Source organism: Helianthus annuus, chromosome 17 (genome assembly GCF_002127325.2).
Source record: "Helianthus annuus cultivar XRQ/B chromosome 17, HanXRQr2.0-SUNRISE, whole genome shotgun sequence".
Taxonomy (NCBI): Eukaryota; Viridiplantae; Streptophyta; class Magnoliopsida; order Asterales; family Asteraceae; genus Helianthus; species Helianthus annuus.
The window spans coordinates 1,508,202-1,533,632 of NC_035449.2; the positions used below are offsets into that span (position 1 = coordinate 1,508,202).

Here is a 25,431-nt window from a genome sequence, read left to right on the forward strand (position 1 = left end):
CCACCTCCCCTAAACGCCGACCATCCCCTCACAGCCAACCCCCCTTACCTCTCCTCCTAATCCGCCGCCATACAACGCCGGTAAAACCCCCTTCTCACCGTACACCCCACACCTTACCCACCATCTCCTACCCTTCTCGCCGGAAACCTCTACCTCCCTCACTCACCACGATAACCCTCCTCCCTCACCCTCCCATCCGCCGCTCACCACACCTCAGCCACCCCTACACTACTGCCGCTCACCTCCCCTTTTCACCGAAAATCCTCCTCCTCTCCTATTCACCCAATTCTCACAGCCTACAACTCCTCATCCCTATTTCCTTTTAACCCCTACACCACCCAAATTCCACCATAATCAACTATAACATCAAGCTCTACTGAGGAGTTAAAGTTCAACCGAAATATTTCTAATTCTTTTTGTTTCTCTCAAATCCAAGAATGCCAGGTGCAGGAACTTCAAGTCGGGCTAGCAGGAAACGGGGCACAGATACTCGCCCAGTGAGTAGGGAGCTCGAGCCGGTTCAGCAGGATGAACCGGAACCAGTACGGGTTGTGCAACAGTCGGATTCCAGAAGGGTTATTGAGTATACGGGGTCGGGACGTCTGCATGGTCCACGTCAAAGGATCTTGGATAGCGCTCTTTTACAGTTTGTGCAGAATTCGGAGGAGTTTCGGAAGTTAGGTGCTTTGTATACGGTAGAGCTGCTGCCGTATAGGAGGATTGATTGGGAGGTGTTGGATCGTTTAGGGGCGAGGGCCCGGGTGGAACAGTTGTTGGGACCGAAATTCAGGAAAATTTTGGATTGTGATGCGCGACAATACAAGGAAATCACGATAGAGTTTCACTCGACTTTCGACTATAAGCAAGGAAGTTTTAATAAAAAAGGTGCAATATTCTTTGCCTTGGGTAGGAAATCTTATGAGATGACGGTCCCTGAGTTTGCAGTGGCAACTCAGTTTTACACGGAAGAAGAAGTTAGGGCTCCCGAGTTTATTAATAGTTTGCAGGGGGTGTTTAAGAAGCAGCGTGGGTTTTGTGTTCCAAAGAGTGAGTTAGCGAGGTTTTGGAGCACCATATCAAGGGTGCCATATGCTATAGGGGCAGTTGCTAGTGATATTACTGATCCAGTTCTTCGTTATATCCACAAAATTCTAGCAGCGACTCTGGTTGGTCGGGGAGAGGGAGACAACAAGGTTAATCAGGTGAGCTTATTTTGTCTGATGTGTATGGTTGAGCAGAGGCCTGCCAATTTGGCGACTGTGTTTGTTATGTCTATAAAGAGGTTATGGAGGGGTGGTGCTGGAGCCCGTATTTACTGTGGGCCGTTGATTACTTGGTTGGCTGAGAGTTTGGGTGTGTTTGAGAGGTACCCGGCTGACAAGATGAAGGAGGGCCCCGACCCTTGCTTGATGAGTGTTAGGGATTTGCAGTCTGCTGCGATTATAGCTCGTACTGATCCGATTACTTGGGAGCCGATACGAGAGGGTCCACAGGTTCAGCCTCCGCCTGGTTCAGGTGCTGAGGAGGCTATGCAGGGTGCGGTTCCTACCAGTTGCCAGAGGCCTTATATTCCCCGTATTCGTCAGGATATTCTTGCTAGGCAGTACCCGTTAACGCAGCCACGACCCGATCCACTTACTTTGGATTCATTATATGATTCTATGCAGGCGGGTTTCGATGAGTTGCGTATGTTTGTTGATGATCAGATCAGTGGGCTTAGGCAGGAGGTGTTAGCAAAGATTGTGGCAGGTCAGAGGCGATTGGAGGATGGTATGCGAGCCATTATGCAGGGTATTCGTGTGCAGCCGCCGCCTTCTTGGCAGCCGTCTGAGGCAGGTCCTAGTGGGACGCATGCAGGTGATGAGGAGTAGGGCGAGGATGCAGCGAGGATGAGAGCTTATATCTTTTGTTTATTTTTATCTTTATGCTGTTTTTGATCCTCGTTTGTTGGTTTGTACTTAAATACGTTAAACAGGTTGGTTGAGATTTTGGGGATGGTTACCTTTTGGTTGTTGGATGCTTGCACTAACACTTAGTAGCTTGTTTGCATATTATCTTTTGCTAGTGTTTGGTGTTTGTTTGATTAGGTTGGTATTAGTAGCCGCTTTCGTTCGCGTGTACGAGGTTAGGAGTTGTTTGCTGAGCGCGTATCGAATTGGAGGGCTTATGTGGAAACGACTAGCACTTTGACAGTCTCCCATACTCAGCTAAGTCGTTTCCCTTTTTGTTGTTGTACATTTTATTTATTTATTTATTTCGTTTGCAGTTTTTATTTTTAGGTAGTTGTTGAGTCGTATTCTCGTTCTTGCATTAGGGACAATGCAATCTCTAAGTGTGGGGATGAGATACATGTAAATAATCGAGTCTTAATTAAAAAAAAGAATTTAAAAAAATTGAAAAATCCAAAAAAAAAATTAAAAAAAATTGAAAAATCAGAAAATGTCTTTCGAAATAAAAGAAGTTTGCATTTTCGAACGGAAAATGATAGAAAAGATAAATTTTTGCTCGGGTTGAAATAATAATAATATGAGATTTAAATAAATCGAGCTTGCGTCTAGTTAGGGATATGTGGATAGGCCCGGGTTTGGTTTTAAGTCTCTTTGAGTAATTGGTAATAATTTACTAAGTCTTAGTGTTCTACTAGTCCTAATACCTGGAAAGTGAGGGGCTATTGGTAGGTCTTACCCGGCGAATTGCTTTAGATAGTCCTTGGAAAAGGTCATGTCTTGGTTTACCTGTCGGTCTTATTAGTCTATCAAGTCAAATTAATTACTTCAAACTACCCTAGATCTAGGATTGGAAAAGAATAGGTCAACATTAGGGTACTTACACAATAATTAGACAACTGGAAAGGCGTCTAATAACCGGTAGGATTAACGGCCTAGGTAGTTCCACAGGTTTCTCCTTGAGAAGGGTCGAGGGGCCTTGATGGTTCTTAATAGGTTTAGTACTTTAAGATCCCGGTTCCATAACTCGTGCACTTAATTTAATCGGTAATCTCTTAAAAACAATCCAGGATTCTTGTCTAGGTGGTCTCGTTCTCGCATAAAGAAAGTCCTCAATCTTATTTCGTATTAGTTTAATTCTAGTTTAATTTAGTAGTTTAATATAGATTTCCTAGATTTTCGGTAACCCCCCCCCCCCCCCAAACAAATAAACAAGTTAAGTCGTGTCTGTCAGTGTCTATTAGAGTCTAGTTTACGTGATTTATAGAGTCTCGTGGTTCGATATCCGGACTTCCTAGGTTATATTACATTGATCGGTACACTTGCCGATTGTGTGGTTTTAGGTCGAGTCTAGAATTAAAGCTTTTTAGTGTCTAGCTTAGAGAGACTAATTTAGTTAATTTTTATAGTCTGTTTAGCACACATCAACAACAATAAAACCGTAGAAGTCCATTCATAGTTAAACTGGATTCAAGTCTAGGTAGTCCTTAATATCATCTGAATTAAAACCCTAGTCTTCGTTCGTGTCTTAGTTTAATTTCATTTTAATTGCAATTTTAGGATTTTAGTAAAACCCCCCCTAAAACACAACAATTGTTTAGTCGTGTCAGAGTCGGCCGGTACACTTGCCGGTGAGTAGTTTAGTCAGGTTAAAGAGTCTAGATTTTTATTACTTGAGTCTTAATTTAGGGTAATTTTAATTTATTTAGTTGAACTACTTTTTCCACATCACCATGCATACGGTCCGTATAACGTTATACGACCCATATAGAATTTTATACGACTCATCATATAATGTTATACGACCCAAACCTTATATAATGTTATACAACCCCTATAATATTATACGGACGACCAGGGGCAAAGTATAGAAGGGGCGGGGAGCGGCGCCCGGCCCCCCGAGCGACCCAATATTTTTTCCATCTATACAAGTCGTATAGCATTATACAACCCAATATTTGTCATGTCAAATTATTTTATACAGGTCGTATAACCCTATGCGACGTCCGGTATATAGAATGTGAAAATAAAATTTTAGGGGTGGCTTTGTTTACACCCTTAACCGATTATACTTGTTAGAAAAGAGTAAATTGTTGTGTAGTGCTTGTTTTAGTACCTATCAGTTATTTTATTGTTTTTTATATATTGAATTCGAACATAAAAAATACATGGACCACCTTTGACATATAACTATACCGAAGGGCAAAGGTCACCTGGTCTCTTTACTATATTAATAATGATACGTATATTAAATAACACATTTTTATCTTTTTGTTAGATCATGATGTCATCTTAATTTGAATTTTATTGATTAGGGAACTTACTTTGAAACTAATATGGTTTTGAAAACAATAAGATATTGATAGTATTTTGGATTTTTAGTAAACTTGTTGATGATGCGAAAGCCACCTTCATTGATTCTTTAGCTTAATATCTAGAAATTTTGGCTTAGGGTGACATAAGTATGATCGTTTGTTCTATTTAAAATATAATTGGTATGCTATAGGTATGGATGTTTATAAATTGTTAAAAAAAAACCCATCAAAACTAGCTTAAGTCTTAACAACATGAGATTTATCTAGTCCATAACATGAGTGCATCAAGGCTCAAGCCTACAAAATGTTTATACAACTTACATAGATGTGCATAAATATATATTGTATAGGTTTTAGGAAGTTATAGATTAACCTCGTATAGGACGGGGACGCATACCCTTTAACCCTTGGTTTGCAATTGAACAATGTGATTGTGTGTAATTGCTTGTATTTGCATTTCTTCTTTTATCATTCTATGCATATTTAATTTTTTTGGTTAATAACAATTTTGTCACCAAATTAATCTTCACTAGTCATTGGTCATTCAATAACTAGTGTTCTGGCTACATTTGGAAGACGATATTTAAATATTTTAATTAGTTTCAATAAGAATAAAGATTCGTAAGGATATGGAGTGTGGGATAAAGCCCCTAGGGGTTTTATCAGGACACATCAGCGCCACCTAGGATTAACATCAGTCAAGGGGCTTTATCACGCCTTCTCTTAACTTGTAGGGTGTGGGATAAAGCCTCCTATTAAACAAAATTAAAAAAAAAATATTGGTTGCAAACATGTGGGCCCCACCTGATAAAGCACTTCTTCCTCGTAACCATATATGGGAATGCTTTTGTCATTAATTATCAATAAGACCATAAGGTGTGGTTCCTGCTATCCTCTCCTAATACAAACGGTGTGCTAAGTATTTCATAAACAAAACAAGTTTAAAAAATGCTATACCACACTGCTTTCCGGAATAAACGTGCTCGTGTTTGTGTTTGTGTCGGACGACTCGCGGAAAATGTAATTAAGATTGAATCAAGATATGGTGGAATCGAATACAAAGAAAAAACGAAGACATGGGAATGAATTTTGTGAATCGTCTTCGTCTTCCTCGTTTATAAAGGCCAAGCAAAATGCAAATTCACAGACCAATACGGGTCGTATAGGCCTATACGACCCGTATAAGGCTGACGTAATGTTCCTTTCAATCACTTTATGTCACTTTTGAGTGATAGAAAGTAACCTCATACTTGATACGGATCGTATAGGCCTATACGATCCGTATAGGGTTTGCATGTGAACCCTATCTGTCAGAGTTGATACACAACCTATTACCAATACGCATCGTATAGCCCTATACAATGCGTATTATAGGAGCGTGTGAACACAATGTCAGCGTTTGACTGACCTTGGAAATTGAAGTTACCCTAATACGGGTCGTATAGGCTTATACGACCCGTATTAGTTGTGTCGATTTAATTTTGCAAAGTGTGCCAATAATACGACCCTAGGACAATTGAAGAAAATAGTACTTCCAACTTTTATAAGTCCTAGTTAAAGACTTACAAATATTTTTTAAAAAATATGCATGTTCTAGAACACAACTTAAAGAACGTAATCCGTTTGGATTATCCTAACCTCCTGTTTAGAAACATCAATCCTGTTCTGGGTATAATTAGATGACCATTTAGAGACAAAAGCTTTGACAGTTGACTAATACTGGCATTATATAGTTTGGTACCCTGTATTATTGGTATCATACAATTTGCACCCCATCAATCCTTATTTGTCACACTCAAACTCAATTGCTCAAACTTCCTCACTGAGTGAAAAACAAACAAACCAAACCCGTTAGTATGGTGTAAAAGTCTAAAATACTTAAATACCCTCATGAGGGTCTCTATTGTACGCAAGCAAAAGTATTTACGCCTCTTCTTTATTCAGATAAAAAAAAACATATCTTGTTTATTAATTGAAACCATATCATATTTTTAATATGTTTGAAACTTTAAAATGGTTCAATCAAGCCCCAAGCTCTCAAGTCCCTCATAAGGGTATAGTAGTCATCTTACAGCATACTACCATATATTATAAATCAGGGAACATTATTGATTCACAGAAAAAAAAAACATTAGAAAGAAAAAATGTGGTATACTTAACTGTTAAAAAAATCATGATCATACAAAAAGAATGATTTGTGTCCCACTAGAATTAAAGTTCACGTCCTTTATCTTTTGCGGTGCACAAATAAATTTAAATGCATATCACCTTCTTTTTAGATTTTTTTTTTAATGAAGTTTAAGATATTATTTTTTTTAACAGTAAATGTTACTCCTTCAGAGCGTCTTGGCTTGGCTAAAAATACCGTTTCCGGACGACATATTGTCTATTCAACAGTTGCTAGGCCTTGTGGCAAATATGAAAGGTTCTAAAGATTGGAAAAAGGTGATCGGAGGGATCCTTTTGATGACGACGTGGGAGATATGGAAGACTAGGAATGAAGCGAACTTTAACAACAATCATTTGCATTTCAATAAAACGGCGGACACTATCAAGGAGAACTCGTATTTATGGATTTCCAATAGATCAAAGTATGTAAATCTTTGTTGGGATAGGTGGTGTGATTTTAATATCCGAGATGTAATTCTGTAACCTGGGGTTCCAGTTTCTTGCTGGCCCTTTTTCTATATTTTTTATAGAAGTTTCGCTGTTCAAAAAAAAAATTATTTACGAAATTCAAAAGATAGACAAAAAAGTGTTCGTAAATCAGTTTGACTTGATCCAAATTATTTTAACCAAAACTAGAAACTTTTCCATTTTAACTCTTTGCCTAACTTGTCAAACTTTACAACCTAAAATAGATCAAAATGCAAAGTTAGGCCCAGATGATAAAGTGGAGTAGCAAGAGTCAAAAGATAGATATTCCTAGTCAAAATGCATGTTTTCATGTTAAATCATGTGTAACAATCAGTTTGAATTAAGGGGGCTGCATTTGAAGTCAATTGTTGTAACTTACTACATTGAAGCCTTCGTGTGTATATGCATTTACAAGTCAAGTAATAAACATCCCAAACTTTAGACCGTTGAATATTTAAAATTCAAACAAAAATATGAGAATATGAAGTAGAATGTTTCTCTAAAGACTAAAATGGTCGGTTGTAAAAATTGTTCAGCTCCATCAATTAAACCCTTTATGCATATAGAACAACTACCACTTGCAAGTTGCAATCATATTCGTTTAGGTACAAACTCTAATACATAAAAAGACACATACCTTGATACAAGTAACTAAAAACACAAAAATTCTTAATTACCGATTTTATACTTCTCTTGTTTTCGTATTTCTATTAACTTGAAATTTGATCAGGACCGATTTTTCCCAAGATTAAGTAACGCTACTGAAATGTTTTGGGTTTTTTTAATGTAAATATAGGTTTTTCAATTGTAGTTGGTTTCTATGTTTTTTAAAGATGATTTTAATTAAAAGAATTTATCTAAATTGCTTAGTGGCAACTATATAACTTTTAACTAAAGGAAAATATTGTTCGTTCATGTTTAACTATGTATCTCACATGCCTCTACTAGAGGTCTAGGAGTTGAAACCTATTCCCAACGCACAACCTAATGTGTTTTCTAATGTTCTTAGGATCCAAACGTAAAAGAAACAAAAACTAGGAGCATAAGACTAGAAGAGTGGCGGATTTAAGAGTTTTGTGAGTGAGATGGTAGATGGCGAGTGTCCAAGAATGGTCGGCGAGCGACACTGATGATGTTTCTTCAATTACGATGCTCAGATTTAATTTCGTGTACCCAGTAAGGGATTGTAACCCTTCCTTTAACTGACTTAATCCACAACAAATTAGGTCTAATTTAGTGTACCCAGTAAGGTTTTCCGCAACAGATTAGGGATTCTAAGTTTCTAACTACAACGATTTGTGTTGTTAGCTTTTCCGCAAAATACAACCCCCTGTGAATCTCTACCGAGATTCCATATGTGTCCACCCAGACGATAGAGTTGGCTCCGTCTCCCGTCATGCAAAAAACACCGCTTCATTTTGGTAATGAAGGATTAACAAATTATCAATGAAAATGAGTTTATTTATTATATTCATCATGTAAATTATTTATATAGAAAACTGAGGTGAGTTGATTTTTGGGTGAGCATTTCGCGGTTCCGACCCACGAGAACCTTAAACCCGGCCCGTGAGAACCTTGGACCCGAATCTTTTTAATATATGGGTTGGTTCTCGGTTCTAGGTTTATATTTAATATGAGTTCCGGGTCGGGTCGGTTCCGACCCGGTGGTTCTAATATATGAACCACAAGAACCATTTGTATTTTAATTAGAATGTATATAAAAACTACAATTTATAGAAATGGTCCAGTAGATATGTATTGTTAACGCAAAAAATAACACAATGATCTTCTTTCGTCTCTTCGCTATTCTTTTTTACGTGTTATTGTAATCGATTTCATGTTATATTAGTACAATATTTAAAAATATCATTTTAAAGAAAAACAATGTATTTTTCGTGAAATATTTTCCAACTACATGTATATGTATGGATGTGATATATTACAATATGTCAATATATATTTATTATATCTAAATTTGAAGTTTATATTTATGTATATTCTCTAATGTATTTATATGTATGTATTTGTGACAAAAATAAAAGCAAACACACCACATATATTATGGTATAGTCTTATTACATAGCTTTGCGTTACTAGATAATGTGTGTGATTAGGTATGGTCTCATGTATAAATACATGTATCTTTGTTTTGTGATGCGTATATGATGGATCCGCATACTGTTTTGAGTGACGAGAATGACAAAACCGTTACTAAAACACAAGCCGGGAAACGAAAAGTGGTTTAAAAAGGAAGCTCATAGGCTATTGTTGGAATCATTCAAATGAATTCTTTGACGAACATGTTAAAAGAATGGGAGGATATAACCCCTAAAGGCCCATTATACAAATAAAAGATTCTTGCGCATCAGACTCTTTACCCGACCCATCAGAACCTCTAGGACCCGAAACCACATAGCCTTCTAAGGTTCGGTTCGAGGTTCTCAATTTTATCAATAAAAGGGTATGCGGTTCTAGTGGGTCCGGGTCGATTCTGACCCTTTGCACAACCTTTTTTTTCTAGAACAACTAATTTTTCTCCTTAAATACTTACACCTCCCAATGATTGAATTTTGATCTCCCCACAAAAGATAATTTCTCTTAACCACTTGATTATAGCCTAAGTGGCCCCTTTTCACAGCCCTAATATTTGGAAAGATGGGTCATACAAGAGAACAAAATATTATTTTGACCTGACATAGTCAAACAGGCAAGACCGACAATTGTCTTCTTTAACATTGTTTATCATTGTAACAACTTTAAACTAGTCAACTAGACATGGCTAATTCCTTTTTTTTACTTTATATCTAGACATAATTATTTATTGCGGAAAGCAGTGGCAGACTCAAGAATTTTTTTCTGGGGGTGCGAATGAAAGGTTCAACCATATTTTTAAGGGGTGAGATCGGATTTTTTGCCTAAAAAATAAACTATTTTTTTTCAAGCCCGCCCACCCACCCGTAAAGGTAGGTCCGCCAATGGCGGAAAGTGAAGGATCTGTCCATACTATCGAACTAGGTTAAGGATCCTTATGCTATACAGTTTCCAAATAGAAATCTTGTAAATGCTAAATTAATAACAACCTAAATCTGTAGTTTAAAATAAATAACAGGAAATATAAATACACTATAGTATTTAACTAGAATACATGAATAATTTATAAATTTCTAAAAACTTTTTTTGTAAACCACATTAGATGTTTTATTTGTAGCATTGTCATCCTTGTATTTTATCAGTAAAAGTAAATATTACATCATACAACGTAAAGGAAATACAATTATAAGTCAAAAACCTAGGTATAAACAATTCATAACTTTCTAAATATTTCTTTGTAACGTCACCGGAAACCAAAAAATTGCAAAACGATTTAGTTTAATAATGTCCATTCAAAAAAACCGTACAAAGACCATTTACTACTTGGCTAGTACTAATAAATAAGTAAACATCAACAACTAATACATATTTTTCTAAGCTTGCATGAAAATGCTAAAAAAAATGCATCATATACTAACCACTAGAGCTTATTAAAAAAAAGAAGCGTCTAATGCAAAACCAATCATGCATCAAGTATCAACCAACGTAAACCAAGTACGTTTTTAAACAAAAAAAAAAAAAAAAAAAAAAAAAAAAAAAAAAAAAAAAAAAAACCTTTTTTTAAGTAGTGAGTAACAAACAACATACCTTTTTTCTTGAAAAGAAAACATAAACTCCAATTCATCACCAAATTCCAACTACATGTTTTTAACAAAGGTTTTCGTACCTTGATTATACCTTGGATTACCCTGGGACAAGTCAATGCAAACCTCAACATCTCCTCACGACCATCCTTGACCCTAAGTGTTAGTTCAAACATTTTATCCAAACCATTGTTGACAACCCACTTCTTTGGTAGCCGCTATGTTTAAAACACAATAAGGTTAAATTAAAACTAAACCAAGTAGGTTAAATTAGTATTATTTTAAAACAAAGTAAGGATAAAAAAACTTGCAAACTTGTTATCAACTCGCAAACCAATAAGACCATTGGGTATGGGGGAGGGTAGTCTCCAAAGGACTATCCGCCATGTAGGCGCCACGTAATCACGGGAGGATGATAGTCTCTTTGGGGACTACCCAAGGTTGTGGGGACTAGCCAAGACTACCCCACCATTAATAATATATTAATATATATATATATATATATATATATATATATATATATATATATATATATATATATAGGGGAGAGTTCATTGGGGAACTCTAAAAAAGTGGGGAACAAGGGAACAGGGGCATTTTTGTCCAAAATAATATATCTACTACTCCACCACATTCAAACAGAATTCTTTCTTTGAAACCCTAGGTTCTCTGAGTCACCGTCATACGCCGCCACCGTCACCACCATAAACCACCACCACCACTACAATACGCCACCAGCATCCGCGAACGCAAATATTAAACACCACTAGCAACAACCACTGCGATTTAAGAGAAGGTCTAGCACCATATTTTTCAGATCCGTTCAATTTTTCAGATTTCCAATGAGATTTTTCGAATCTACACTAATAATCTTCATATTTTTCAGATCTGGTTGAGGAAAGCTATTACAAAACTATAGCTGTTGCCGATTTTGACTGAGATCTATGCAGTATTAGTTTCTAGGGTTTCAGATCTTAAATCTCAGGTTAAGGTATCATTTATTTTGCGATTATCGATTAATTTTTATTTAATTTAACCTGATTTTAGGAAATTATGGTTATATGTATATTTATGTTTATGTTTTTTTAACTTTTTTAGAAAAAACAATTGTTTTAACATGTTAATAATTTTTAATTAAATTTCATTTATATAGAGATGTTATCTAGGTTAGATGTTATCATATTTGTTGTTGATCTGCAAATGCTAATATTAGATACAACACATAGAGGAGTGAATTCTGTTATGTTTCTCAAAACTGATAAGTTAGAAGGTGCACACCAACTGCTCGATGAAATGCTTCAACCAAAATTTCCTTTAGTACTGGTATGGTTAATATTATAATATCATTTAAAAAAGTCTACATAGAGTAGTGTTTTCTGTTGTATTGTTCAAAACTGATAAGTTAGAATGTGCATACCAACTGCTTGATAAAATGCTTCAACCAAAATTTCCTTTAGTACTGGTATGGTTATTAGTGTATGTAGTCTCTCTCTCTTTTTGAGATCAAATTTATGGACTGCTTCCTCTTGAGATTCTCTTATCATTCTGAAAACATTCTGAAAACTGATTCGCTCTTTTGAGTACTTTTTTCATTATCATTTTCTATAGCTTTACTTTACATAGTTAAATACTTTGCTTGGATTTCCTATAAGTTTAAAATATAATATGATGTACAATATTTCATCACAAATAAAACCAAGCTACTAAGACAAGCTACACACATGTCTGCTAGAAGCCTAGACTTGATACATTCAGTTGAGTTATCATTTGAATAGAAATCAAAAGTTAACATTTTGATTTGTGATGAAATAACGCCCAGGTGGTGGAGCAAGGACCGCTTCCTCTGCTGGCGGATCAACCCCTTCTTCCACCATCTCTTAAGGTTCTCATCATAATAGAATTTATTAGTGTCCCCCAACTTTGCCTACAAACATCAATGTAAACATGATGTATGGTGGCTATAAATGGGTCTATTAGTAATAATATGGTTTGTAATCATATATAGACCATTCTTTTTTCTTTATTCATAGTATTCCAAAAGTGAAAACTGTGTTTGCTGGTCGGCCCAACCCGTTTTGACTTGTTACCCAACAGGCACGGCCCGCCCAGTTTCTACCTCTATTTAGGATAAGTTGTACTTGTTTGTCCTGGCGAGGCGGTAGAATCCTACCCACCATTTTTTCGAAAAGCATGGCCCCCAAACCGAAGCCGCGACGCCCTGAAGTCTTCCCAGATGCTTTACTTTGTGAATCAGCAGAGTTTTCCTTCAACGTTTCATCCTAATCCAACATTGAAGTCCCATACGACCAGAAGAGTTATTTCATTTTCAACGTTTCAACAATGTAATGTCAAATAATCGGAATCAAAAATCCAGCTATAAGAAAATATAAATTTATGACAACCTGCATGGGAGAACGACCAAAAGCAGGTTCTGAAGCACTGTGGTTATGCATCATATTTATGTTGTTTCTGTCTGCCTGATAGATGGGCTCCATAGACGCAGATGGCACTAAAGATGACACTGCCATTGCTGATTTACTAGATAAAACCCTAGGACCCATCTGCGTTTGTTGATGGTGGTCATGTTGGGCACCACCACCAGATGTTGATGGAACAAGCGGCGGTAGGCCGTCAACAACACGATGTGCAGTGTTATCAATAAGGTTGAGCAATTTACCAACTATTTTACCCGAAGCCACTAAGTTTGCATAAAACCCCCCTACATTCAGTACAATATTTGGGGTTGAGCAATTTACCAACTAAGTTTAAAATATAATATGATGTATAATATTTCATCACAAATAAAACCAAGCTACTAAGACAAGCTACACACATGTCTTCTAGAAGCCTAGACTTGATACATTCAGTTGAATAAGTTGTTTATATTATAAGATTACATGTACGCAGTTCGTAAAAACATTTATTTAACATGTTAAGAAAATATTTATCAGCTTTTTAATATAGTTAACATGATAAGAATATAACTTTTTAATATAACTTGTTGTGCTTATATCAGATATCAAATCTAAATATTAAAACTTGCGTAGGTTTTTTTGTCATTTAATTTAAGTGATTTGTGTTCTAAGGTTACAGGTATGCAGTTAGTAAAAGCATTTATTTAACATGTTAAGAAAATATTTATCTGCTTTTTAATATAGTTAACATGATAAGAATATAACTTTTTAATATAACTTGTTGTGCTTATATCAGATATCAAATGTGAATTTTAAAACTTGCATAGGTTGTTTGTCATTTAATTTAAGTGATTTATATTCTAAGATTACATGTATGCAGTTAGTAAAAACATTTATTTAACATGTTAAGAAAATATTTATCTGCTTTTTAATATAGTTAACATGTTCAGAATATAGCTTTTTAATATAACTTGTGCTTATATCAGATATCAAATGTAAAATTTAAAACTAACATAGGTTGTTTGTCATTTAATTTAAGTGATTTATATTATAAGATTACATGTATGCAGTTAGTAGAAACATTTATTTAACATGTTAAGAAAATATTTTGTATTGTTTATAATTATTCGCAATGGTATATTATCGGGAAAGCTCCTAACCTTCTACGAGGTGATGTATCTGATCTCACCCAGATCACTGGTGATCTAGGAAAGCATGGTGACACAAGACGTACCTTGCGATTAATAAAAACTAAAATATTAGTTTATCAATATAACTTGTTATGCTTATATCAGATATCAAATCCAAATTTTAAAACTTGCGTAGGTTTTTTGTCATTTAATTTAAATGATTTGTGTTCTAAGATTACAGGTATGCAGTTAGTAAAAGCATTTATTTAACATGTTAAGAAAATATTTATCTGCATCTAAAGATATTTAACATGTTAAGAATATAATTTTTTAATATAAATTGTTGTGCTTATATCAGATATCAAATGAAAATTTTAAAACTTGCATAGGTTGTTTGTCATTTAATTTAAGTGATTTATATTCTAATATTACATGTATGCAGTTAGTAAAAACATTTATTTAACATGTTAAGAAAATATTTATCTGCTTTTTAATATAGTTAACATGATAAGAATATAACTTTTTAATATTACTTGTTGTGCTTATATCAGATATCAAATGTAAATTTTAAAACTTGCATAGGTTGTTTGTCATTTAATTTAAGGGATTTGTGTTCTAAGATTACATGTATGCAGTTAGTAGAAACATTAATTTAACATAACATGTTAAGAAAATATTCTGTATTATTTATAATTATTCGCAATGGTATATTGTCGGGAAAGCTCCTAACCTTCTACGAGGTGATGTATCTCTGATCTCACCCAGATCACTGGTGATCTAGGAAACCATGGTGACACAAGACGTACCTTGTGATTAATAAAAACTAAAATATTAGTTTATCAATATAACTTGTTGTGCATAATAAGATAAGAAATGTAAAGATTAAAAATTGCATAAGTTGTTTGTCATTTAATTTAAGTGATTTATATTATAAGATTACATGTATGCAGTTAGTAGAAACATTTATTTAACATGTTAAGAAAATATTTATCTGCTTTTTAATATAGTTAACATGATAAGAATATAACTTTTAATATAACTTGTTGTGCTTATATCAGATATCAAATGTAAATTTTAAAACTTGCATAGGTTGTTCGTCATTTAATTTAAGTGATTTGTGTTCTAAGATTACATGTATGCAGATAGTAAAAACATTTATTTAACATGTTAAGAAAATATTTATCTGCTTTTTAATATAGTTAACATGATAAGAATATAACTTGTTGTGCTTATATCAAATATCAAATGTGAATTTTAAAACTTGCATAGGTTGTTTGTCATTTAATTTAAGTGATTTATATTCTAAGATTACATGCATGCAGTTAGTAAAAACATTTATTTAACATGTTAAGAAAATATTTATCTGCTTTTTAATATAGTTAACATGTTCAGAATATAGCTTTTTAATATAACTTGTTGTGCTTATATCAGATATCAAATGTAAAATTTAAAACTAACATAGGTTGTTTTATCATTTAATTTAAGTGATTTATATTATAAGATTACATGTATGCAGTTAGTAGAAACATTTATTTAACATGTTAAGAAAATATTTTGTATTGTTTATAATTATTCGCAATGGTATATTGTCGGGAAAGCTCCTAACCTTCTACGAGGTGATGTATCTCTGATCTCACCCAGATCATTGGTGATCTAGGAAAGCATGGTGACAGAAGACGTACCTTGCGATTAATAAAAACTAAAATAATAGTTTATCAATATAACTTGTTGTGCGTAATAAGATAAGAAATGTAAAGATTAAAAATTGCATAGGTTGTTTGTCATTTAGTTTAAGTGATTTATATTATAAGATTACATGTATGCAGTTAGTAAAAACATTTATTTAACATGTTAAGAAAATATTTATCTGCTTTTTAATATAGTTAACATCATAAGAATATAACTTTTTAATATAACTTGTTGTGCTTATATTAGATATCAAATGTAAATTTTAAAACTTGCATAGGTTGTTTGTCATTTAATTTAAGTGATTTGTGTTCTAAGATTACATGTATGCAGTTAGTAAAAACATTTATTTAACATGTTAAGAAAATATTTATCTGCTTTTTATTATAGTTAACATGTTCAGAATATAGCTTTTTAATATAACTTGTTGTTCTTATATCGGATATCAAATGTAAAATTTAAAACTAACATAGGTTGTTTGTCATTTAATTTAAGTGATTTATATTATAAGATTACACGTATGCAGTTAGTAGAAACATTTATTAACATGTTAAGAAAATATTCTGTATTGTTTATAATTATTCGCAATGGTATATTGTCGGGAAAGCTCCTAACCTTCTACGAGGTGATGTATCTCTGATCTCACCCAGATCACTGGTGAACTAGGAAACCTTAGTGACACAAGACGTACCTTGCGATTAATAAAAACTAAAATATTAGTTTATCACTATAACTTGTTCTGCTTATATCAGATATCAAATGTGACGTTTAAGACTTTCATAGGTTGTTTGTCATTTAATTTTACTGATTTATATTATAAGGTTACGTCTATGCAGTTAGTAAAAAACATTTATTTAACATGTTAAGAAAATATTTATGTGCTTTTTAATATAGTTAACATGATAAGAATATAACTTTTTAATATAACTTGTTCTGCTTATATCATATATCAAATGTAAATTTTAAAACTTGCATAGGTTGTTTGTCATTTAATTTAAGTGATTTGTGTTCTAACATTACATGTATGCAGTTAGTAAAAACATTTATTTAACATGTTAAGAAAATATTTATCTGCTTTTTATTATAGTTAACATGTTCAGAATATAGCTTTTTAATATAACTTGTTGTTCTTATATCGGATATCAAATGTAAAATTTAAAACTAACATAGGTTGTTTGTCATTTAATTTAAGTGATTTATATTATAAGATTACACATATGCAGTTAGTAGAAACATTTATTTAACATGTTAAGAAAATATTCTGTATTGTTTATAATTATTCGCAATGGTATATTGTCGGGAAAGCTCCTAACCTTCTACGAGGTGATGTATCTCTGATCTCACCCAGATCACTGGTAATCTAGGAAACCTTAGTGACACAAGACGTACCTTGCGATTAATAAAAACTAAAATATTAGTTTATCACTATAACTTGTTCTGCTTATATCAGATATCAAATGTGAAGTTTAAAACTTTCATAGGTTGTTTGTCATTTAATTTTACTGATTTATATTATAAGGTTACGTCTATGCAGTTAGTAAAAAACATTTATTTAACATTTTAAGAAAATATTTATGTGCTTTTTAATATAGTTAACATGATAAGAATATAACTTTTTAATATAACTTGTTCTGCTTATATCAGATATCAAATGTAAATTTTAAAACTTGCATAGGTTGTTTGTCATTTAATTTAAGTGATTTGTGTTCTAAGATTACATGTATGCAGTTAGTAAAAACATTTATTTAACATGTTAAGAAAATATTTATCTGCTTTTTATTATAGTTAACATGTTCAGAATATAGCTTTTTATTATACCTTGTTGTGCTTTATATCAGATATCAAATGTAAAATTTAAAACTTGCATAGGTTGTTTGTCATTTATTTAATATGTTAAGAAAATATTCTGTATTATTTATAATTATTCGCAATGGTATATTGTCGGGAAAGCTCCTAACCTTCTACGACGTGATGTATCTCTGGTCTCACCCAGATCACTGTTGATCTAGGAAACCATGGTGACACAAGACGTACCTTGCGATTAATAAAAACTAACATATTAGTTTATCAATATAACTTGTTATGCTTATATCAGATATCAAATGTGAAGTTTAAAACTTTCATAGGTTGTTTGTCATTTAATTTTACTAATTTATATTATAAGGTTACGTCTATGCAGTTAGTAAAAACATTTATTTAACATGTTAAGAAAATATTTATCTGCATCTAAATAAGATATTAAATGTAAAGATTAAAAATTACACAAGTTGTTTGTCATTTATTTTAACTGATTTATATTATAATATTTAACATGTTGAGAAGTTGCCTTTTATTTTTGTTACAAAGGTTCATTGAAACTTAAAATGGATTTAATGAATGATAAATATTTAAAATGTTAAATAAATATTTAAGATGTTAAGAATTTAACCTTATAATTTTTGTTTTATAAAGGTTACATTGAAAATTCAAAATGGATGGAATGAATGATAATCTTATAGTAGGACCAAGTGTAAGTACAAGTGAAGGACCAAGTGAATTTGAAGGTGAGGGTATTAAAATTTTTTCTCTCTGTCTTATAATTATTATTGTTATTAATATCATTATGTTTAAAATTATATATATATGTTTTGATTTTCCTTTTTTTTTCTTTTCAGCATCTAATTATATCATAACAAGTGAATTTTACAACAGTTATGCAAGTAGCACTCCTCATGGATCTTTATTTTGGGTACCAAATGGGCCAGAAGAAAATAGACTGTCTATTGGTCAAAAGTTCAAAACCTTAGAGAGTGCAATTCAAGCATATACAGAATATGCAGAAAAATATGGTTTTGATACCAGATTGTCTACACAAAAGCAGGATAAAGATGGAAATATTAAAATAAAATATATACTTTGCAACAAAGCATTCGCTCCTGAAAATGTTAGTGTTGATACGTTGGATGAAAAAGATAGTGGTAAACAGAAAAGAAACTCCAATGTTCAAAAGACAGATTGTAAAGCTAGAGTGAGATTTAGATTAAGCGATGAAAAAGATTGTTATATCCTTTATAATTTTGAAGATAGACATAATCATGAGTTAGTTTCTTCAGAATACAAGCATTTGTTAAGAAAAAGAAGGAAATTGGATGACATGGAAGAAAAATTCATTCATAGGGTTGCTTCAAATAATATAGGAGCAACACGTGGTCATAACGTATTAAGCAGTATTAGAGGTTCTAGATATCTTGTGCATGGAACAATAACAGATTTTAAAAATTGCAGAAGGAATCTTAATGTTTTTATTGGTGAGAATGATGCTCAAATGTTAAAGGATAAAATGGAAGGAAGAAGAGAACATTTGCATAATTTATCATTTTAATATAAGTTAGAAAACAATGAATTGTCTGCTTTCTTTTGGGCTGATGAAACTGCAAAATGCAATTATGAAGCGTTTGGTGATATTATATCTTTTGATGCAACTTATAGGACAAACAAGTTTGTTATATTTTTTATATTAAATATTTAATGAATTTTAATTTAATTTTTAATATTGTTTTTTTAATTATTTCAGGTATTGTATGGTTTTTGTACTGTTTACTGGTATGGATAATCATAGGAAATGTGTTACGATTGGAGCTGGGATGATTGCAAAAGAAAATATTGAATCATTTACATTTCTGCTAGAAATTTTTCTGAAAGCATTCAAAAAACAACCAAACATAATTGTTACGGATCAAGATCCGGCAATGAAGGTTGCTGTGTCAAAAGTATTCACTGAATCAAAACATAGACTTTGCACATGGCACATTACAAACAAACTTCCAACAAAGGTAAAACTTAAGTTTTTTTTATATTTATTAATATCATGTTCAATTGAATTTTTTTTACATGTTAAAATAAATATTTTTAGGTTTGTGGAGATGTAGAAAACAATGCTGAGTTTAAAAGTAAGTTTCATAAACTTGTTTGGAGTATTTATACTAGACCTGAACAATTTGAGAAGAGATGGAGAGAGTTGATGGAAGATACAATCTTTTGGGAAATAAATGGCTGTCAGATATGTATGAAATTCGACATCGATGGATTCCATCTTATTTTAAAGATGTTGAATTTTGTGGATTGATGAGAACAACTTCAAGATCAGAAAGTGAGAATTCATTTTTCAACAGTTTTACTCACTATGGAGATACGTTGATACAATTTATGTTTTCATTTAGTGCTGCTATGGACAAACAACGATATATACAAGAAACGCTAGATCATCAAACAAAAAACACAACTCCAAAGTATAAAACTCCTTTGAATATTGAAAAGCATGCTGCAAAATTATATACTAGAACAATATTTAGATTGATTCAAGTTGAAATCGACGAATCTGTTTGGAGATGTTCTCATAATGTTGTGAATTCTGAAGGAGTAATTGAAACTACAATCGTAAAAGAAAAGAGAAAAAGTCAACCTGTTGAAGATGACTTAGTGCCTTTGCAGATGTATAACACTGAACCAATACATGAATTCAAGGTATGTTTCAATTTTTGTTTAAGTTCAGTTATTTATGTATAGCTTTTTCATATTGTTTTTTGTATCGATTTGAGGTTGACAAAATACAAAATTTTTGTTTTAAGTTTTATTTTAGTTTCATAAATATTTAACATGTTAAATATTATTTGTTTTATAAAGTCCATCTTAGTTATTTATTTATAGCTTTTTCATATTGTTTTTTGTTTCGTTTTTATAAGACTTTTTAAAATCAACATGTTAAATTAAAACTTTAATTTCAGGTTACCCGTAATACAGAAGATGGAAATATTGAATGTTCATGTCAAATGTTTTTGAGACTTGGAATACTATGCAAACATATATTCCATGTTTTAAATAACTGTGATATTGAAGAAATTCCTGAAAAGTATATATGCAAACGTTGGACGAAGGACTTGATTCCTGCAGATGTAAGGCAAAAAAAAGTTCTTCACAGTGAAACAGATAATGAAGTTGAAGAAATGGCTAACAAAGCAATATCTTCGGTTGATTATTGTTTAAGGGCTTTGACGAATAATAAAGCTGAACTTAAAGAGTTCATGGAAAAAATAGAGGATATGAGAACAGAAATAGAAGCTAAAGAGCTAAATCAAGAAAAATTACCGAAGGAAGCTAGGTATGAATCAATGCTTGGAGTACGTGTTAGAGAACAAAATGAAATTCAAAATCCAACTGGAATTAGAAACAAAGGTTCTGGTACAGGCAAAAGATTAAAGGGTCCAGGCGAGAAGGCTATTGAATAGAAAAAGAGGACCATACGAAGGTGCAATTTATGTGGAATTTACACAGATACACATGATAGTAGAAATTGTAGAAAGTATCATGAGGAATTAGAAAGACAGGCCGAAGAAAACAAGAACAAAGAAAAAGGAAATTAGGAATGTGAAGAAAGCAAGAAAAGAAATGGTCGTTTATTTTGTAAATCATGGATCTTTAATCTTTAATGATGGTTTAATGTAGTGACTTGGAGATTATTATGGTTTAAATACTATGACTTTTTTTAAGTTCTTTTATTTGTTTTTATATGTTTAAATGTTTCTACATGTATTTTATAAGGAAACAGTCTGAAAAAATATTTAGCAATGTGTGATTTAAAAAAAGTTGACAAGTTAGAATATAAGAGTTCTTTTAGAAATGTTTATTATAAGATTACATGAACGCATTTAGTAAAACAATTGTTTAACATGTTAAGAAAATATTCATATTAATGATAAATAATTGTAGTGGAATATTACAAGGTCATGTATCTCCAATCTCACCCGGATCACTCGTGATCTAGGAATCCATGGTAACACAAAAATTACCTTGCAATTAATAAAATTTATAATAATAAGATACAAAATGTATTATAGTGTGAGGTTCATTGAGAAACACAAAAAAAGTAGGATACAGGAGAACACTTGAAAAAATTTAACTTAACATGTTAAAATTATTTTTTATTTTGATTAGTTTATACCCATTTTTATAAAAAAAAGACCGCTGAAAAAATTTCAAAAAAACAATATTTTTAACATGTTAAGTTAATTTTATAATATATATATATATATATATTTTTTAACTCTTTTTTTAAAATAATTTTACTTTTTGTTTTTTTTTCTTAAAAATGTTTCTACATCGAAAAACATTTAGAAATTTTTCTTAACATGTTAAGTTTTAAGATTGTACTTGGTTCCCCACGTTTTTAGTGTTTCCCAATGAACCCTCCCTGTATATTATAAGATTACTTGTTTGCAGTTAGTAAAAACTGGATATTATGAAAATATAACAACAAAACCCATGTTTTTTTTAACATGTTAAGATTAATTTTTAAGAGTGTTCCTCAGTTCCCCAGCTTCTTAGTGTTTCTGAATAAACCATACCCATATAAGATTACTTGTTTGCGGTTAGTAAAAACAATGATTTAACATGTTAAGAGAATATAATATCAAAACTCATGTTTTTTTTTAACATGTTAAGTTTAATTTTTAAGAGTGTTCCTCGGTTCCCCAGCATTTTAGTGTTTCCCAATAAACCATACCCATATAAGATTGCTTGTTTGCGGTTAGTAAAAACAATAATTTAACATGTTAAGAAAATATAATATCAAAACTCATGTTTTTTGTAACATGTTAAGTTTAATTTTTAAGAGTGTTCCTCGGTTCCCCAGTTTTTTAGTGTTTCCCAATGAACCATCCGCATATAAGATTATTTGTTTGCAGTTAGTAAAAACAATAATTTATCATGTTAAGAAAATTTAACTTCAAAACACATGTTTTTTTTAACATGTTAAGTTTAATTTTTAAGAGTGTTTCTCGGTTCGCAATTTTTTTAGTGTTTTCTTTATAAGAATACTTTTTTGCAGTTATTAAAAACAATTATTTAACATGTTAAGAAAATATAACGTCAAAACTGATAATTTAAAAAAAAAAGTTGTCCTGAAGAATTGAACTGAAAGAATACATTAACTAAAAAAATTAAATTTTTGATAGAAAAATTCAATACATCTTCAAACCTCTGTTATTCCAGTTTTTTATAGCATAATCTAAAATATTGTTCTTCTCTTCTTTTCTAAGACAATGAAAATGATTAGCTTCTACTAGAATTTCTTCTTTCTTCAAATTCAGTTCTGATAATAGAATTCTTGTCGCATACTTCCTTCTTAGAACTTTTAATTGATTTACTTGACCCGAACATTTAGCAAAAATTCCACAATGATATTCCTTTATATTTTCTCCCATGTAATTATCCATGTGACACATAAGAAATACTCCAGAATCTGTATAATTTTTTTCAGTACTCCATTTGAAATCAGCTTTCTTTGGTTCAACTTTATATATCTCTTTTGCATTCTTATGTTTAAAAGAATTTAGATATTTTCCAAATAACTTCCCCTAAAAAAAACAATTGATAGGTTCATATATTAGAAATAAAGAAAAGGATAAAATTTTAAGTAAAATATAAATAACGGACTTACTATGATATATGGTACTTTTTCATAATCATCAATATTTTTGCACTTGTTGTCCATAAGAATTAGGGATACATCATTCAAATTGAGTACTAAAAGATAGAAATCCTTTGAACTTAACACTGGTATACAGACCTGATATAAATTAAATTATACAATAAATAAGCTTCGTTGTATATAAAAAAAATATTCAAAAATTATAAATATGCATACCAGATCAATATCCTGAAATGATAAAAGATGCTTCTCCTTTTCCATTAATACTTCTAGTCTTCTTTTAAACAATTCATATATTTTTTCAAATTCTTCAGCATTACCTATCAACTTGTTATCCTAATTGAAAATTTATTAAATAACAATTAAATAATATTTTGCAAAAATATTATATATAAAAATTAATCTTGCCATTAAACTTGTAGAAAAGAAGTATCTTCTTTTAGAATTATCTGATCTATACATTTCTTCATTATTCAAAATATAAGACCAAACATCGACTATTTTCTTACCATTAAACTTGTAGAAAAGAAGTATCTTCTAACGTCTTAGCATCCACAATCTGCAGCATTGACTGAACCACCTCCACTAACTGTCACCTCAAAAACCTTGGTTCAGTTCCGGCCAACTCAATCAACATCTCCAATGCCTCTTGTCCGGTGGCCTCTTGTCCACCGTTCAAAGCTTCTGTCAAAGTCGTCATCATCGCAGGAAGTAGATCTTGAAACCTATCCCTATCACCGGAGTTTAAACACTGAATAAAATTAATCACAACACTTAAGGCGACAATTCACAAATTGGAACTACCAGATGTAGTCAAACACTGCAAAAACACAACGTGAAGATGGTTAATATGCAGAATCAAAGTCTAGCCGATGTATTGTGACAATTGAGCAAATATAAAAAACGCAGACTCCTGAAGCTTAAAATTTATCCAACGAAACACACTGGAACATGAATGGTAACAAGCTCAGGCTAACCGTTATCCAGTAATATACTCGAAGCAAGTTCTGAAATCGTATCTCATAACTTTTTTATGATAATTTTTCCTTCTTCTTGCTGCACACAAGTCAACAATATAGATGTAAGTGAAGACTGAGTGCCCGGAGATAACATATTCCATATCAACATAAAATGAATAGAATACTAAACCTATTTTGAAAAATGAACATAAAAAACCTACATATGATCAAGTGTTTGATAAAAAATATTAATTAACTTTTTATATCGTTTTAATTTTATTTAAAAAAAACTATATAAAATCAAGTTAAAAAAATATTAACATGTTAAAACAATATATTTTTTTTTTTTTTTGAAAAAAGCAACAACACATGAACAAACATCTAAAAGTACTCATAAATTTCATGTAATCAGGCTAAATTAAGTAAAATTAAAAGAAAATAGTAAATATGTGATATCTTAAACTAAGATCTAAATTCTACAAAATAAAATTCCAGAGATCAAAGAAGAAATCAGTAACCGCTAAGATTTTCAAACAGTTTCGGAAATACAGATCCGAAAAAGTGCAAATTAGAACAAACCTAGATGTTACATAGATGCTACATAGATCTAAGATGAAATCGGTAGAGGCTAGGATATCCTAATAGTCTTTGAAAAAGCAGATCTGAAATCATAATCGATCTCCGGCGACGCAGATAACAGCACTCTTCAAAAAGCAGATGTGAAAACAAAGGCGATCTCCGCAAAATCGGATGATGACAGTCTTCAAAAAGAAGATCTGAAATCATAGGTGATCTCCGGCGACGGGGACAACAACAGTCTTCAAAAACCAGATCTAAAAGCTCGGCGGATCTCCGGTGATGGGGACGACGGTTGCAATGTACGGGAACAAGTCCAGAATAATCTAATTCATACTTTTCTAAAATTCCAAAAATACCCCTCTGCTTTTTTACCTTTAAAATATCTAATTTGATCTCAGCCATTAGTTAACTTCATCCAAGGGTTCCTAGGGGGGTTCCCCGGTTCCCCACTTTTTTAGTGTTCCCCAATGAACCCCACACATTAGATATATTCATTAAAAAATATAAATATATATATATAAGAAAAAAATTCCAGGGGACACATTAGTCATAGTTTGACTTTGAAGTCAAACCTTTAAAGTTGTGCCGATTTTGTTACTAGTTCCTCACAAAAATATTTTCCCAGC

The 25,431-nt window shown here is 31.9% G+C and overlaps 3 protein-coding genes across 3 annotated transcripts; 2 read left to right on the forward strand and 1 right to left on the reverse strand.

The window, feature by feature from the left end:
* Positions 1 to 11,206: 11,206 nt before the first annotated feature.
* On the reverse strand, positions 11,207 to 14,015 carry LOC118489217 (protein transport protein SEC16B homolog). The gene is made up of 4 exons (XM_035986917.1): positions 14,000 to 14,015; positions 12,975 to 13,291; positions 12,711 to 12,851; positions 11,207 to 11,293 (listed from the first exon to the last, which is right to left on the reverse strand). Exons 1-4 carry the CDS (start codon positions 14,013 to 14,015, stop codon positions 11,207 to 11,209), a joined length of 561 nt encoding a protein of 186 aa, XP_035842810.1.
* A 4,257-nt stretch (positions 14,016 to 18,272) lies between these two features.
* On the forward strand, positions 18,273 to 19,710 carry LOC110922876 (protein FAR1-RELATED SEQUENCE 5-like). Its single transcript, XM_035986918.1, has 5 exons — positions 18,273 to 18,345; positions 18,457 to 19,089; positions 19,174 to 19,279; positions 19,356 to 19,586; positions 19,695 to 19,710. Exons 1-5 carry the CDS (start codon positions 18,273 to 18,275, stop codon positions 19,708 to 19,710), a joined length of 1,059 nt encoding a protein of 352 aa, XP_035842811.1.
* LOC110923029 (protein FAR-RED ELONGATED HYPOCOTYL 3-like) lies at positions 19,368 to 21,331 on the forward strand. The gene is made up of 3 exons (XM_022167218.1): positions 19,368 to 19,614; positions 19,695 to 20,305; positions 20,566 to 21,331. Exons 2-3 carry the CDS (start codon positions 19,790 to 19,792, stop codon positions 21,064 to 21,066), a joined length of 1,017 nt encoding a protein of 338 aa, XP_022022910.1. The 5' UTR covers positions 19,368 to 19,614; positions 19,695 to 19,789; the 3' UTR covers positions 21,067 to 21,331.
* The last annotated feature ends 4,100 nt before the right edge of the window (positions 21,332 to 25,431 follow it).

What these genes read in the sequence shown, in the direction of transcription:
- LOC118489217 (XM_035986917.1), bottom strand. An exon ending in TTGGTCGTTCTCCCATGCAG is followed by an intron (nt 12,852 to 12,974) that starts GTTGTCATAAAT and finishes ATGTTGGATTAG; the next exon opens with GATGAAACGTTGAAGGAAAA. An exon ending in CGCCTCGCCAGGACAAACAA is followed by an intron (nt 11,294 to 12,710) that starts GTACAACTTATC and finishes GGCGTATTGTAG; the next exon opens with TGGTGGTGGTGGTTTATGGT.
- LOC110922876 (XM_035986918.1), top strand. Translation starts at nt 18,273, where the DNA reads ATGGATGGAATGAATGATAATCTTATAGTAGGACCAAGTGTAAGTACA. An exon ending in AGGACCAAGTGAATTTGAAG is followed by an intron (nt 18,346 to 18,456) that starts GTGAGGGTATTA and finishes TTTTCTTTTCAG; the next exon opens with CATCTAATTATATCATAACA. An exon ending in GAATCTTAATGTTTTTATTG is followed by an intron (nt 19,090 to 19,173) that starts GTGAGAATGATG and finishes AATATAAGTTAG; the next exon opens with AAAACAATGAATTGTCTGCT.
- LOC110923029 (XM_022167218.1), top strand. Translation starts at nt 19,790, where the DNA reads ATGGAGAGAGTTGATGGAAGATACAATCTTTTGGGAAATAAATGGCTG. An exon ending in AACCAATACATGAATTCAAG is followed by an intron (nt 20,306 to 20,565) that starts GTATGTTTCAAT and finishes CTTTAATTTCAG; the next exon opens with GTTACCCGTAATACAGAAGA.